Source organism: Felis catus, chromosome D2 (assembly GCF_018350175.1).
Source record: "Felis catus isolate Fca126 chromosome D2, F.catus_Fca126_mat1.0, whole genome shotgun sequence".
Taxonomy (NCBI): domain Eukaryota; kingdom Metazoa; phylum Chordata; class Mammalia; order Carnivora; family Felidae; genus Felis; species Felis catus.
Genome location: NC_058378.1, coordinates 34,062,419 through 34,079,594, shown reverse-complemented (window position 1 = coordinate 34,079,594; position 17,176 = coordinate 34,062,419). Strand labels below are relative to the sequence as shown.

Sequence of the window (17,176 nt, the reverse complement as noted above, 5' to 3'; positions counted from 1 at the left end):
CATGCTGTATCCATAAATGGAGAATTTAAATTTTTTTTTTTCAACGTTTATTTATTTTTTTGGGACAGAGAGAGACAGAGCATGAACGGGCGAGGGGCAGAGAGAGAGGGAGACACAGAATCAGAAACAGGCTCCAGGCTCTGAGCCATCAGCCCAGAGCCCGACGCGGGGCTCGAACTCACGGACCGCGAGATCGTGACCTGGCTGAAGTCGGATGCTTAACCGACTGCGCCACCCAGGCGCCCGCATAAATGGAGAATTTAAATGTATACATTTAGATGTTATTTATCTCTGTGGGGCTTCATTTTTTTTCTGAGACCCCTGAAAACTTACTCTGTGCAGAATCACTCTTAGACTTGTTATCCATTGAACTTCTTTCATTTTGAAAACCTTGGTATTTTCTTTTAGTTTCTTCATTCTTCAGTTGGGTTAAAAATCATTTGACTATTATGTGAATAATTGCTGTGTGTGCATATAGACATTTGTATTTGGTCAGCTAACATATAACTTTTTTTGTTTTTTTTTTTTTTGTTTGTTTTTTTTGAATAGTGACAGAAATGTTGGTAAATGTTCTGAGTATTTGCTCTGATGATGAACTGATGACTGAAGGTGAAGACCAATTTGATGGTATGATTATTCATTTTACTATTTTTTATTATGAAATGGTATTTTTGAACTGCCCAGCTTCACTACATAGCCTTGCAAAATGTAGTCATTGCTCTCAAATGGCTATGTCATTTGATAAGTATCAAGACAATTTTTCAGATATTAAGATGTTAAAATCATTTTAGTAATATTACTTTTTTATGTTGGTATGGGGAAAAAGATGAATTTTGGGAAAGGGGAAATTTGGAAGAACAGAAGGAAAGGAAAATTGAAAGGTACCTAAGAATGTGGTTCTTCATGAATATGGGCACCACTTACAGGGATGATACAAAAATGCTTTTTGTTTCATTGGTACAGTATTCTTAGTGCATCAGAAACATACCTGAACCCCCAATGTTGTTGTCATTTTTTTTCCCCCGAAACTAAAGTAGACTATTCCCAACTGATGAGTGGTTGTGTTCTAAGAGACCACTTGTTAGTTTAGTTTGATTTTCAGAAATGGTTTCTGAAGGTTAGATAGACATGGCTGTTTGTTCTTAAGCAAGCCCACCAGGATGTGTACTGATGTGCATTTATAGTGTAAATTAATACTATAGAAACAAAATTCCTTTTATTTTTATGTCTTGAAAAAATTTTTTTTATTTAAAATTTTTTTCAAATGTTTGATTTATTCTTGAGAGAGAGAGACAGAGACAGAGACAGAGCATGAGCTGGGGAGGGGTAGAGAGAGAGGGAGACACAGAATCTGAAGCAGAATCCAGGCTCTGAGCTGTCAGCACAGAGCCCGATGCGGGGCTCAAACTCACAAGCCGTGAGATCATGACCTAAGCCAAACTCGGACGCTCAACCGACTGAGCCACCCAGGCACCCCTTGAAATTTTTACTTGAAACTTTTTAAGTATAAATATTTTTTAAAATTTAAAGTCACTGAGAAACAAAAATGTAAACAACTTAAAGCTGAAACTCTTTATTTCCTTCTATATGCCCCTGACATCTTTGTTGTAGCATTCTTTTCATATTTGCAATCAGTATATAATTGTTTCCATGTATTAAACATGGTCTATGTATTGTTAAAACTTAATAGCTACATATTTCTAGGTTATTAATATACCATAATTTTCAGTTAATCTCATATTGTTTGGCATTTGGGTTGCTTTCAGTTATTCTTATTATGAATAGCATGCAATAAATATGCTTATACAGTATATATTTTTTTTTCTTGGAGTGAATTTCTTGAAGAGAATTACAGAATTAAATATGTGTTTTAGCTTCATTATTTTAGCTATGAACTGCCAGATTACTTTGCAGAAGAATTGGAGCAATATGAAGTGCTTTTTGCCATGGTTTTCTCCACAGGCCCACCTCATTGGTTTTTGTCATTTTTATTTATTTTGCTTGGTAGCTACCTAGTAGTGAATTATAGTTGGTTTAATTTATTTATATTTCTTTTGATTTTCTAATGATTGTTAATTAAAAAAACTGCCTACTTTTTCAACTGTATAAACTGTATATTTTAATTGATCACTTATTAAAGTACAACCTGAGTAAAAACTATTTAGAAATTTCTCTGCTTACGAACAGGTTTAATTCTTACACACTGTTGTAAGCCCATTTGTTAAAAGTACAAAGTAACTGTATACGAGTGTCTGCTATTGCCATCTGTTGGTGGCAAACAGAGATGTGCTTTTACTCTGGTTTGTAGTTTCATTAATTGAAATAAATTATTTATATCCATTTTTTTAGTTTGGATAATAAACTTTAATGAGTAATATTTTTTCTTATTTTAATTCTCCTTTTGATGTTTGTGTAGAAGTTTTTAGCTCTAACATACTTTCTTGTATCTGTCTTTTCCATAAAATTTTAAGTAGTTTTTTCTTCCTTTTTTTTTTTTTTTAATGTTTATTTATTTTTGAGAGAGCGCACGTGATTGAGAGAGGGACAGAAAAGGGGAACAGAGGATCTGAAGTAGGCTTTGCGCTGACAGCAGAGAGCCTAATGTGGGCCTCATACTAATGAATTGTCAGATCATGCCCTGAGCTAAAGTCGGATGGTTAACAGACTGAGCCACCCAGGCGCCCCCTAAATAGTTTTAATTAAATATTTTTTCTCCATGTTCTGTCACCTTAACCCTTTTCTCTTGTTAGACTAGGTCTTAGTTTAGATTCTAGTTTCTCATAATGACTATATGACCTCAGGCAAATTACTTAGCCTTTCTAAGTCTCAGTTATTTTATCTTCAAAATGAAAGTAATAGTACCTACTTCATAATCTTACAGGTATTGATATAATGACTGCAATAATTTTTGGTTCGTAGCTCACTAGTTTTTTCAGGTAAAGTTTTCTATTATTTGTTAAATTCTGTGAAATATCTAGTAGTAGTTTTAATTAGTATATCATTAAATCTGTATCTTCATCTAGGAAGTTTTTTTTTTTTTAATAATTTAGTTTTCTAAACTAAGATCAAGATCTCTCGCTTTATATAATAGTTCATTTAACTATTTCATTTAATGTATTTAACGTACAGTTATTCCATTTAAAATTATATAATTTTTCTTTGAAAAAATCTATTATCATCAAGTTAAATTAATATTTTAGCATTTTATATTCTCATACTATTACAACTGGTATCTCTTAATGTGTTTTCTGTGTATAAGGTGTACATTATGTGTTTGTGGGTTTATCTTATGTTTGAGAACCTGGATCAGCAATATTATTTCCTGTGGTAATTTTTATTTTGTTTTCCTTACCTTTTAAAAATCTGTTATTTACATAAGGCACTTATGTTCTACATTTTGCCTTTATTTTTATTTTTAACAAATTTGTATCAATATTATTAATAGTGGTTTTTAAAAATATTTTAAATAGGAGTAGTGATAGGTAATGCTTTAGTCCTCTTCCTATAAAAAAAAGGAAAAAAAATTTCTTTGTTAAGTCTACTACAGTACTTGGCTTTGATATTTATGATTTATATGAAGATAGACACTGAATCATTTTTGGGATTCAACCAGGAATACATACAAAATTTTATTATATTCCTTCTAATGAGATTTTATGTATCTAATCAACATTTTCCTATCAAAGATAAATTATGCTTATTTATCCGCTTGTTATATTATTCTTGCACTTCAGGGATGAGTTAAGTTGGATCATTAAAGAGGTGGTGTAGTTTAGTGAAAAGGATCGATGGTTTAGGTATCTTGGTGCTACCATTATGCTAGCTGTGTAATCTTGGAGAAGTCACCTCACTTCCCAGGATCTTCTCATCCATGGATTGAAGGAATAGAAAGGAAATAATTTTAAATTGCTAAGCTGTCATTTATGACAGTGTTTCTGTGGGAAAATACGTTGAATTCCAGCTTTGAATATAGAAATAGATCTCCCTTCACTGCCAACATAGCAGGTGTAATTACTCATTTCTTCACCCTTCCATACTAAGTATTGGGAGTAGAGACTCCAAGAAAAATTTAAGAGTATGAATCTAGGAGTTTGTATGGAGGACTAAGAATGGTTTGGGGGAGACCCTTGAGGAATGGAGGAAAGGGGAGGACATTAGGATAGGTACTAGGGTGGGATAGGGAAAAGAGCTACTGGAACTAGGTTTATTTCCTTTTCTTAGTCATATTCCTGTATTTCTTCCCCTTAATTCTGTACATTGTTCTCCTTTCCTTTCACCATAATAGCATGTCTTTTGTCCTCTCCTTTCCCTTTTCCTACTCAGCAGTGGAACCATCCTATGAGCTGGGCATGGGGAGAAATCTGACTTAGAAAGAAAACTTGGTGGGGCGGGTGGGGGCGGATTGCTGAGGAAGGTTTAGCTTTTCTGTGGGGAAAGGGAGAGAGCAGGAATGGAGATTTCCTAGTGGCAGGAAAGAAAGAATAGTTTTTGCATATGTAAGCCTGAGATTGGGTAAAGGAATAAGCCTCTTAAGTGATGATCTTTGGTATTCTGTATTGTTTAATGTATATGTGGATTTATTTTTAAAGGCAAAAATTTGCATAAACATATTGCATGTATAAATGCACATTCTTTTTAGAGGTATTATTTAATCATTAAAGGGAATTTCTGAACACTGATGTCTGTGATTTTTAGAATGCATACTATTTCTTTCATATATTTATCTTTTGTCTTGAGTTTGGTAAAGGAAATACGTAACCCACATGTGTTGTAGTTTTACTAAACTAAAACTTTGCATTTCCTGTAATGGAATCATATATCTCTGCATTAGAATGGAAGATATGGAAAGCTCAAATGAAACATCTCTACTGCCTTCTCTTAGAGATATTACTTGCTTGAAACAGTCTGTTGCTATTTCTGCAAAAAGATGTCCCGCAAGCTCCCAGATTGGATTGGGAACAGAAAGCACATACTATTGATGTTGAGTATGTGCAAAAGTTCTACAATTCAGATTCAAGAAATTGTGTGCTCTTGTTATTATGGAGTGTGGGAGGCTTAGCCTTTTCATTATTGGGAGTGGGTAAGATTTTCCACTGAGGTAGTTTATGAAGTTACCCACATTTCTCTGTGTATACTATAGATTTTGCAGATGTTGGTGTCCTTGAAGAACCACATGAGTTTGTATATCATTTGTGTCATTACCTTTCACTTAACATATTCCCACGGGTGACACATTTCCTTAGGGGTATCAATATAAATGGGCGATTGTTGTTTGCACAGTCTCTTATCAGTCTTATGTGTTTTCACGTGTTTTTTTTCTGTCCCTAATTTGTCTACTTTCATCAAATATTATAGTCATTCTGTCCATAATTTCTTCTGAACACATATCTTTTAAGAAATCTTTCCTTTAGAGTTCTAGCCAGTGGCATCCCTCTTTTATTCACTAGATCCTACAATACTACATTTTTCAAATTTTGAATATGAGGGCCTTCATTTTTCTCCCTTTCTTTCTACATTCATTCTTCAGTACCACTGCCAAGTTAAATCTCTATCTTTTTATTTGTCTCAACCACCTTTTCTCCATCATTCACTTCCTTTTTTCTGGACTCTCCATCTGAAGAACGGCTCATATATGGCAATAAAAAAGGTACAGACCAGACAGAGTAACATTGTTTTGAAATATGACTTCATAAGTTATCCTCATATCCATGTAAGTTAGCACATTCATTGAATACTATTGATGCAGAGTCCTCTTGGGCCTTTTGCAAATTTAGTTTAAGTTTTATATGAGTTAGAATTTGATGTTTTTAGAAGTCATATTCCAAGATATCTGTCTTTCTGTGCATGGAAATATTTTTCCCTCTTTTTCATTCCTCTTGTTTTAAAATTTCATTCTTTTGCTTATTTGTAATGTTTTGTACTTTTCCCTGCATGATTAGGGGTGTTTGATTGTCTGTCTTATTCCCCAGAGTAATTTTACTGTGGACATTTACTTTAATATTATGCATGATGTGTTTGTAGACTGATTTTAAATCCTGACTTGTATAGTGTTTTTATATCCCAGTGACTTTTTAAAATTTGAAATCAGTATAGTTTACATATCATTCAGTTTTATATGTATATAAATTAAGGCTGAAAATATGAATGTGCCTCATTGCAGCCATCCTCTCCCATCCTCATACTCCTCTCCCCCAGTCTAGCTGTTTTTAAAATTCTGTCCATTTTAAAACAAAATGTTTGTGTTAATTCATTCAAAGAGATCAGACTTCCCTTATGTCCTTGGACAAGACATTTAATAAATTTAGTTTCTTTGTCTAGAAAATGAGATTAAACTTTGCAATATATCCCTAATGTCTCTTGAAATTCTAATGTTCTATGATTCTGAGATTTTTAGTAGTATTTTGGCATCTTAAAAACACTGTGTAATACCATGGTACCTACACAGTTTTGTATTTGTAAAAACTGTAGCTTCATTGCTCATAATATTACCCTTTAGAGCATCATAAACATGGTCATGGAGCCTGTTTTCTCTAAAATATGTCTTTTGTTTTCGTCTTTGAAATTAGATTTCTTTTCTGTTTCCTTGTGGTAGGGTCCAGTCATCATCTTAGTTTTTAATTATATGGTATTTGTGGGCTGCTTGAATTTTAAATGAGATGCTCTAGCCCAGAAGACTTATGGTTGTTCAGACCTCTGTGTACCTATGGCCCCTTTTAGTCTAGTCTCTTTAGCCTTTCCTTAACTTTCTCCTCAACCATGGTGCTTCCATATGTGTGTTTTCATCATGTTGAAGCACAGCTCTAAGGAACCACACTCTTGGGTCCAGAGTGATTCTAGTTGCTATATATGAGATAACAGGACTGAGATTGTTGTTCTTTCTGGAGGCCAAGGGAAGGAAGATACAATTTTGAGTTTTTCTTCAGCCAAAGATCAAGTTATTTTGGTATATTCTCTTCTGTACCAGTGATAGGCAGTACAGCCAACCCTTTATAGAGGTAACAGGGATCCTTTAGCCATGTTTTTAAGGGAATCTTTTCTTGTTCACTCTCCTTGTGTCATACTCACCTAGGGATATAAGAGATTGTATATATTTGCATGACTTTGAGGACGTCTAGTCCATGAGGTTAAGATGTGCATTATTGTTGAAATATTAGTATGGGCCTTAGTTCAGCGCCATCTGCACAGTAGTTATTGTATACCATTGTTTTTAAACCACTTAGAGCAAGGAACTTACTTTATCATAGTAAGATGGGATATTTCCTGCCTGCATGTCAGAGGCTTTTATAATAGTTAAATAGAAGACTATACAGAGTTATTACCAACTCTTGTCTGTTAGTCTGCATGCCATAGGCTCTCATGAGAATTAAACAAAGACGATAGGATTGTTAGCATTATTTTTGTTCTCTGGTTTGTGATACAGGTTGGGTTCTAGTTTCTTTCCCATTGCTGTTTTACTGATTAGCAGTAGCGTGAGAGTCATAATGTTTGTGGATTACTTTTCATTTGTATCTGTATCAAACCCCAGTCTTAGACCAGTGCTGAGCTAAACAGTGAAGGAGTAAGAAGCTTTTTGGCATGAGTTCATTAAGTCTCCTTCATGTGAGCTGGTGGGCAGAGGGTTTGGTGTTGGTTAAGATGAGCCTGGTATAGGGTAGTGATAGAATGGTGCAAGTGTGGATGCCCTAAACTTGAGTCCTTTTTTCTATTTATTCCATTGAAAGTAGGTTCAGCTGCAGCCCGGAAAGAAATCATAAGAAACAAAATTCGAGCAATTGGCAAGATGGCAAGGGTCTTCTCTGTTCTCAGGTAATGATACATTTTCCTGATTATTTGTTTTACAGAAATTCCATTTATTGTACTTTGCCGTAAGCAGTGTCCTGTTTGACACCTAAAAGCAACATAGTAGCATTCTTCCTATAAAGAAGTTAGTTGTACATTTACATAGTGAAGAAGGGAACACAAGTCCTTTTGAAACTAGGGGTTTTGACCCTTGTGATTATTTTTGCTCACTTTTGGTATGTGTTGCCCTTCTGTGATGAAAGTACTGGTTCTACACCTTAAAAATTAGAGCAGGATAAGAAGGAGGGGGTACTTTTTATTTAAAAAAAATTTTTTTTAATGTTTATTTATTTTGAGAGAGAGAGAGAGAGAGACAGCGCAAGTGGAGGAGAGGCAGAGAGAGAGACAGAGGCACAGAATCTGAAGCAGGCTCCAGGCTCTGATAAGTCAGCACAGAGCTTGACGCGGGGCTCGAACCCACGAGCAGCGAGATCATGACCTGAACTGAAGTTGGACGCTTAATCAACTGAGCCACCCAGGTGCCCCAGGAGGGGGTACTTTTTAGAGTATTCCTGATGAACTTGCTCATCCATACAGGAAGTCCCCTTTGCTGGAGCCACAAGCTGTTTTCCTAGGGTTAATTCAGGTTTAAGGGTACACATAATTGGTCAGTCCTTAAAAATTTGTTTGCAAAACTGGTTATATCTGACATTTGAACTTTACAGCATATGAAATACCATATTTTCTCAATTGCTTGATTCTCATTGATGATTAATCTCATATATTTAATAAGGCTTTTCAGGAAAAACAATATATGTGTCAGTTGTAAGGCATACATTTAAAATATAGAAAAATGTCTTATCTTGGAATTGAGGAAAATATGGTAACAACAATGAATGTCATAAATTACATACATGGCCTATCTCTGGGCCCCATCTCATCTTTTGAACTAAGTACTTGTTGGAAGTCTCTGATGTTTGTTATATCTCTTTGCAATAGGGAGGAGAGTGAAAGCGTGCTGACACTCAAGGGCCTGACTCCCACAGGGATGTTGCCTAGTGGAGTGTTGGCTGGAGGACGACAGACCCTGCAAAGTGGTAATGATGTTATGCAACTTGCTGTGCCTCAGATGGACTGGGGCACACCTCACTCTTTTGCTAACAATACACATAATGCATGCAGGGAATTCCTTCTGCTTTTTAGTTCCTGTCTCAGCAGCTGACACAGGCAGAATACTATATGATAGGTAGTGTCTGGTTAATAACCTGACCAAGGCAGAACATTGATAGAATGGGTATTCCTTTCAATTGAAAATAATGGTCAGTCTCTCAGCTTTTAATGAAATGATATGGGAGCAGCTCATATCATAATGGTTAAAATCTTTATTTTTGTTTGTCTAATGCACTCTTTTCTTTTAAGAGCCCCAGTTTCTGAATGTGAATCAAAGATATCCATATTACTAAAATGGAAATGTAATTCCAAGTTTCTTATTTTTTATTTTTTTAATTTATGTAATTGTATTAGACTATGCTTATATTTTCAGATACTTAATTTTAGAATTAACAGTCTGCTTGGGCCCCAGAACATTACTTATGCACTTCACTTGCCAAAAGATTTGTGCAAGGTTTTGTACCCTGGTGAATAATGCCAAAGTTTGTTTTCTGTGGTGTTTGTCAAATGTTCTATGTATAATTGACTGTCTGTAACATGCTGTTTTCTTCCTCTGCAGATGTAGCTGCTTTCCTAAATCTGTCTGTCTTTCTTTAGGTTAGCTGTATGTCTGTAAAAGTATGTTAAATTAAATTACTCTATCAGACGCTTGTCTGTCTTTTGATGTAGAAGCAACTCTGTAGCACCTTGTTTTGAGGTTTGCTGCATTTGTTGCTGTACTTTGTGCATTCTGAACATGAATGTAACATTAGATATTAAGTCATTGTTATAAGGGGTTGAATTTAAATCCTGTAAGTCAAAATTGAAAGGGTGTTATTAAGTGTGCCTTTATTTTGCATGAAAATAAAAAGAATTATACGTAAAGCATTCCTGTAATCTGGCTCATTGAATATTTTATATTTAAAAAAAACTTACTTTTTTTTGGCGTAAATATTTGTGTAAATACTGGGTTAACTTTTTGAAAGCCCGTTACATATTAAATAGAAGAGAGTGATGTGAATGTTTTAGCGTATACACAATAACTCAAAGTCTAGATTTCTTTCCCTAGTGGTTGGAAGGCAAAAAATGTGATATGGAAAGTCTTAATTTATGTTTTATTGTAGCCACTTTTGACAGTCCTCCAAGGGACATTGCTCTATTCAAACAGGCAGCAACAGATCTGATGTTTTCCTTAGTCACGGATAACTTTCTTTCTGGTGTCGTAATTAGTGAGTTTTTTTTAAACAAACAAACAAAATAAATAAAATAATTCAAATTTTTGAATAAATTTAAATTAGATTGACTTTTCACAGTTTCATTTCACTCAGTCTCATAATAAGTGCCAAATAAATAATTTTTCCTGTAGACAAATAATTCCTACTTGTAGCCTATTACATGTTCTATTTTATATGTTATTGTGTTGTCTGCTACCACCACTGGTATATGTGAGAAGTACGGCTAGGTTTTAAAATTATAGTTTCAAATTTACATTCTGAATGAGGTTTCCTTTTTTATTAAAAGAAAAACTGCTTTGATTTTCTTTATATTCCTTACTCCACTCTTACTATATTGTAGACATTAGCAACATGAGCTAAAAAGAATTTCACTAAAGCTAAGATCTTAAACATTCAATAAAACTAGGAAAAGTGTTAATAGAAGGGGATAAACTTTAATGGCTTGAAAAATGGTATACCTTTTCTCCTTTTTGTTCATAAAAGGAAAACTGAAAGGCTTCATACTTTAATAAATCTATACTACAGTCATCTCTCCATTATCCTTGGATATATTATTACTTTTGCATTGTATCTATAGCAAACCTTTCTTTCCGATTTCACAAGTAGTACTTGCTTTGTTGGCAGCTCAGCATTTCTATGCATTTTTAATTTGCATGCAGCCTGAAGCTCAATCTTCCAACTTTGAACTCACCCCAATTGCAGGGAAGGTTTGAAAGACAGCTTTACCGAAGGGACTGTATTCCCAGTGGAGAGTGAGTTACAAGACAATGCTGAGTTTAAGGGGTCTAATTTGGGAAACTAGATAGCTCCCCAGCTGTACCATGATGGCTCTTGATAGTGTGGGGTGACTTCCCTACTATAATAATATTAACCCATTTTTAAGTACATAATAAAACTCATACAGAAGCTGCATCTGTGTGATTTAAAATTTTTTCCTGATATTTTAGTAGACATGTTCCCTGATATGAATAACTGAAAGTTAAGTATTGCAAAAAAAAAGTTTTAAAATTCTAATACCTCAGTCCTGTTGTCAGGGAATAAGTCCTATTGCCTTCTCAGTAACTTTATGATATTTGAGTGTTTTTACAAACTACACAACTCTTTTGGAGTAGGAATTGGTATATTTTATGTCTGTTTTCTTCAGGGAAATTTGATTGGGAGCTAGCCCTATAATGCTGTCTTCACCACGACCTATATGGGAAAATATGTGACCATCTCTATTTTAGTAATGCCAAAGTCCTCTTAATTATTTATCCTGTGTAGTATTGAGGAACACAGTTTGTGACAGCACTATACTCAAACCTACTAAGGTCAGGTCAAGAGGCCTTATAAAACTGAAAACAAATAGAGGAAAAATTGTGCCTTTCAGATAGAATTTTGCAATTATCAGATCTCTTTCTTTCCAGCTTAATTATTAAGCTTCAAGTGGCTTTTTTTCAGTTCTAAACATTCAAGCAGTTTTGAGTGTGATATATGTTTTTTATCTTGAAAAGGATTAGGAGCATTTAGGAGTTTCTGGAAAGAGCAGAAAATATAATTTGACCTAGAACATGCTTTTATATATAAAATTAAAGCCTATAGAATGATTTCAGAAGTATGTTGTTACATTTCATAATTTGAAAAATTTATTAATCGACTTTTGGACTACTGATACGCTCAATTAGATACTAATTCTTACAGTGGATCAGGTTTTATTTTTAATTTGTTACCATATATAACACATATTCTGATAGGCATTTTATTTTTTTCTCATTCAATGCCTAAATTATAAAGAAAATAGTCCATATTTTGAAGAATAGAAGTTGCAGGGCTGATCAAATAGAGGTGGGTCATTTATCCCAGTTTTCTGTCTGGGAAAATTCCAAGAGTATACTCCAAATGTACAGAGCTAGATTTTTTAAGTGGTTATTTGTATAATTGGTATACAATAAGTTTGTCTGCTTGGATTTGTAATGTAGTTTAACAGTTAAGGAAAATTAAATTTTTTTTTAATTCAGTGTGCAACCTACTTCTTTTGGGTCCCCCCCAGTTCACTTTACTATCTTGTTAAGATCAACAAACTTTCCTAATTTAGTCTACTTAATTCCTTAGATTCATCAGTTTTCTTTCACATTAATAACTGCTTTGGACAAAGTTTAGTATTTCTAAATCAAATTGGCCTTGTTGTAGAAGAAGCAAAATAGAAAGGATGGGGTATTAGGGGTATTATTGTTATAAATATTCTGAGTGTGTGCACTTTGAGTGAAGTGGAGAATTTGCAATGTTGTCAGTCAGTATTGTCCTCTGCAGTCTTTGATCCTGGTCCTAAATGTGAATGTTCTATACACTTTGAACCCAGAGATGAGCCAAAAGAATGTTTGACTACAAAATGTGTGACCAAATAATATTGAAATTCTCTAAATGGGCTAGAGACCAGCTATACTAAGAATGCATTTCTCATTTATATGACCTATGTGTATGTCCATATCATACAGGACTTACTGCCTGAAAGACCTCAGTTCTATCTTGAGTCATCTCTAGTTGGTAGATAGGCTTGAAAAGATGTTTGTTGGCCTTTCCATCTTCATTTGCAAATGCATGCTGTTAGTACCAGAGGCAAATTTGAGTTCATGACAAACTGAACATAAGCTTTTTTTTTTTTTTTTTTTTTGTAAAGGCTGTAGACGTTAGTATCTGTGGATGTTTGAGACACTAATCAATGTTAGAATAGAAAGGAAGTTCCTAGTAGATAAGAGGGGTCCTTTTAGGTTACCCACAAACAACAGAGCTGCAGAACTATTCTACCAAGAGCAATTCACCAAGTTTACTTCCCTTAAGTTTCATTGTATCCATACTGACTTTTGCAATGCCTTATGAATTAGAAGCAACAGGAAAAGCATTACTGACCCCTTCTAGTTTATATCTCATGGAATAACAGATAATGAGTATTATTTCAGTTAGATGAAAAAAAGGAATCTTCTCTTTGCTCTTCTGCTACAATTCTACCATCATAATTTCACCTTAGAGAATTTCCTTGTGATTGTGATGGATGTGATATAATAAACATGTTGAAAAATTCTAAGGCTATCAAAATACTGAATTCATGATAGGTAATTAATACTGGAGTGCATCTGCATGGGTGCTGAGGTGTCTGTGTTTGCATTAGGTCTATGTGTTCTGTGCTCTGAGCGATGTTGTCATAGTGCTGTGTGTAAACTGTGCTGTGTCAGGAATTGGGGGATTGGATGGGCTCTCTAATGTGGATACTATTTATGTTAAATTGTAAATGATGATGTAGTATGGGATACTGTGATATTTTAAGTGATCATTGCCTTTTCTGCTGTACAATATGACCCTTCTCATCTCTCTCATTCATTTTGCATGCCTCTGCTCACTTCTGTACAGCCACAGTTGAGGCTATTGAGGCTGAAAAAGGTACGATCAGAGTCCTTGCGCTGGGCAGAGATCTGTGGTGTGTGGGTGGGCATCAGAGAATGTCCTGTGGGTGTGTTTTACTCCTAGTTTGCACAGCCCAAGGTGAATCAGACTCACTGACTCATTGAGTTTGATAGTCACATTCCTCTTTTTTTTCTTTTGTTTTTGTTTTTGTTTTTTAAATCACAAGGACCAATTTCCACAGTGACAATCTGGTTTTTCCCTTTTCTAGTATATTGTGCAACCAGCATTGACTTGTTCCTGAATTCTTTAGAGTGCAGCATGTTAATGCTATAATATTGTAGCATTTGAGGTTGCAAAGAAAGCTCTGTTCCACATTTTGCATGATTCTGTGCTATTCAGATGATTTTTTTCCTAAGTGAAACCCCCTCTAGGTATAGGTTTGAGTTAGTTTTTACTGATTTTCAGTAATTTACCTGAGACTGCAGGAGCTGTCACTATGATTTTTATTTTATTTATTTATTTATTTATTTATGTATTTATTTATTTATGTATTTATTTATTTTTTGCTGTTTGGCCTAGTGTTTGCTGATAATATTATACTCATGTACATCATATGTTGGCTTGATGTTACACATTATTTAATGCTTTACTGCCCAACCATTTATTTGGTTCACTTGCACAGACTCAGAATCCCAAAGATTGCACATGTTAAGACAACCAGATTATAACCAGTGGTATGGAAATCTTTTGTATGCACATTTTAATAGTGGAAAATGCATCATTCCAGATGAAGTAAATGAGAAATTACAACAATTGGAGGAGGATTGCTATTTATTTTGATTTGGGTTTCCAAAGAACATGCAGTGAATGGCTATTGAATTAAGGAAAACATTTCCTAAAATCTGAAACTATGAATACTTTTTGCTCTCAGCCAAACACAGACCTAACTCCTGGAGGCATTTCCCACCTTTTTCATTTCATTCTGGTGGCGATGGGGTGATGATACCTTGACCTCCAAGATAGTTCTGATCTGCTAAATTTTAACTTAACTTTACTTACCTCTTTCTCCTCCCAAGCTCTTGGTACAGATTTGTATGTCAAGGATAACCTTGTTTAGCCTCCTCACTTGCCCCTACTCTTGTTGCTGCCTTACTGTGATAGTCACTGGTGATTTTAGGGTCTGAGGTAGGAGATAATTGGTATAATAGAAGTCAGACTGAGACCCTGAGACCATTGCCTGTTTGTTAATTTTGGGGTCAGAGAAGAGTTATTTTTGTGCGTTCTTTTATAAAGGCTATGCTAACACTATGAAGCGATCATGTTTATATTTAGGTTTAAACATTTCACATTTTAAGGGGAAGTCTGGAATGGGGATAAGGTTCAGTTAAAGTAAGATTTAAATGTTGCTACATACAGCTAATTTCTTTCTTCTTAAAAATCATTAATTATGTTTTTGAAATCTCAGAAATGTTTTTCAATTACTGACTTATCAAATTTGCATTTTGTTAAGCAATACGAGGATTCTCTCCACCACATAGAATCTGCAGTTTTGAAGAGGCAAAGGGTTTGGATAGGATCAATGAGAGAATGCCACCCCGGAAAGATGCTGTACAGCAAGATGGTTTCAATTCTCTGAACACCGCACATGCCACTGAGAACCACGGGACTGGCAACCATAGTGCCCAGTGACCCACGGCTTCCCAGGGACTCTCACATCTCGGGCCCCAAATGGACAGATCACCCCCAGGATCTGGAGGGGTCGGCCAAGCTGACTGTAAATGTCACAGTCCCTCTGGAGAAACCATTGTGCTTTTGAGACCCCAGCCCCCTTCCTGGATGGAGGCTTGAGGGCCCTGGGACATGCTGTACTATCTGATAAGATTGGGTCATCGCTGCCAAGGTGGAGAGCAGTGAGCAAGGGGCTTGGGGCAATTTCCAGTGGAGGGCAACTACACCTCCATTTATGCTTGTGGTTCACACATTTAAGTTTACAAATGAGATTTCTTTTTCCCCTCAGTAGAATTAGATTTTGTTTTTTAACCATGACTTCAAATGCAATCCTAAGAGCTAATGTGGACTTTTTTTTCTCATGAAATGTCTTTAAAGGATGAATTAGCATGGTCTTAAAATACATTTCTGAGGTTGCTAAGCTGTATTTTGAATTATGGGCAAAATGCTGAGAAACCCAGTTGGCATTTAAACAAAATGCTGACCTCAGGTCTATAGTTCTTAAATGTGGCTAATTCTGTAATATAGTCTTGGTATTTTTCAATTATGAATGCATAACCTATTTCTAGGCAGACTCTCTTACTTGAACACAAATCCAAAAACTAATTTAGAATCTTTTTTGCCCAGATCTTTTGAAATTTACACCCCAGAGATTTAAGAAGAAAACCTCTAAATTTCAAAATTATGAAGAATTACAGAATTACTCATTTAAGGTACTTTAAAAGAAGTTTGTACATTGTCAACGTAAATTTTACTTCAAATCATGTCTGTAAAACTTGACGTATTTTGTGTATGCATGTTTTCATTTTGCAAATATTTAATATATAGACCTATGATGTACAGGTACGACATGTATAGGTTACCTAGATGTTATGAGAAATTTTAGTTTATTGTGAGTACTCAAGTTGCTTAAATAGCCACCAGGGTGATTTGCTGCTGGCTTTCTATCATTTTTATGTTTTGATGCAAAGGAAATTTTAAAAATGTTCTGGAAGTGTTTTTGATTAAGCAATGCAGCATAGAAGCAATGGTTCTGTTCAATCATTCAGATGTTAGTGGAAGCATAAAAGTCAAGATTGCATGTTGAACATTTTCCTTTGATAGTTACAGAACTGCTTGGTTAAACTAAATGGAACCATGTGCTAATTTTTCACAATTATTGACCTGTATTGATTGCCACTGTAGTTTGATATTTCCCTTTACTTTGGTGGCCTGCTTCCCTCATGCCCTGGAATACAACTCAGAGCTCCAGGCAGCGGAACCATCTATTGTTTTGTTTGCCAGAAAGTGCACCCTGTATGGTCTCCTGTCTAAGTTGGAAATATTATGCATGTGCAGGACTATTCGAGTATTTTATAAACAGTAGCACACAATAAATTCCATGCATGGGCCGCTGCTCCTATCTCTGTGTTGGGTTTTATTTGGAAGATGTAGTCTGATTTGACCTCGGGCAAATCAGAAAATTCTGTTAACAGAACTGGTATATAGCCTTCAGAGAAGATTATCTCGTGGATAGTTCATGATAATTTGATGAATTAAATTCTTATCTTCATAAATTTTGCTTTTTTTTTTTTTTTTAACTTTGGTTACATTTGTCTTACATGAGCATTAGTAATTGAGCACTAGAGGACTTTGGGTGCCTATTATAGTCCTTCTAAATCTTATATTTAAAATCACTATTTCACTTGACTTTTCATTGAAAGAAAATGTTATTATCTAGAATTTTGTTACAGTTGTATTGGGAACTTATTGGGTGTTTTAACAGTAAGAAAAAGGATATTCATGATACTGCATTTTCTTGCCATCATATTCCTTCTTTGCCATAATCAAAATAGTATGGAATTTTGCAAATTGAGGGAAATTAGGATATTGCTCAACATTTTATAATGTAATCATATGGTAACCTT

General features: G+C 34.8%; 1 protein-coding gene across 7 annotated transcripts in view; it reads left to right on the top strand.

Annotated features, from left to right (window-relative positions):
• Positions 1–16,671, top strand: part of PPP3CB (protein phosphatase 3 catalytic subunit beta) — a 58,418-nt gene extending 41,747 nt beyond the window's left edge. The window contains exons 10-15 of one of the 7 annotated variants that reach the window (XM_023240549.2): positions 550–627; positions 5,621–5,647; positions 7,725–7,806; positions 8,779–8,876; positions 13,548–13,577; positions 15,052–16,671. In XM_023240549.2, coding sequence (XP_023096317.1) covers positions 550–627; positions 5,621–5,647; positions 7,725–7,806; positions 8,779–8,876; positions 13,548–13,577; positions 15,052–15,230 — 494 coding nt within the window. In that variant the 3' untranslated portion in view covers positions 15,231–16,671. Of the gene's footprint in view, positions 1–549; positions 628–5,620; positions 5,648–7,721; positions 7,807–8,778; positions 8,877–13,547; positions 13,578–15,051 lie in introns of all 7 variants that reach the window. The other 6 variants (XM_023240548.2, XM_023240551.2, XM_023240550.2 and 3 more) reach the window with 6 other exon arrangements.
• Positions 16,672–17,176: the final 505 nt, after the last annotated feature.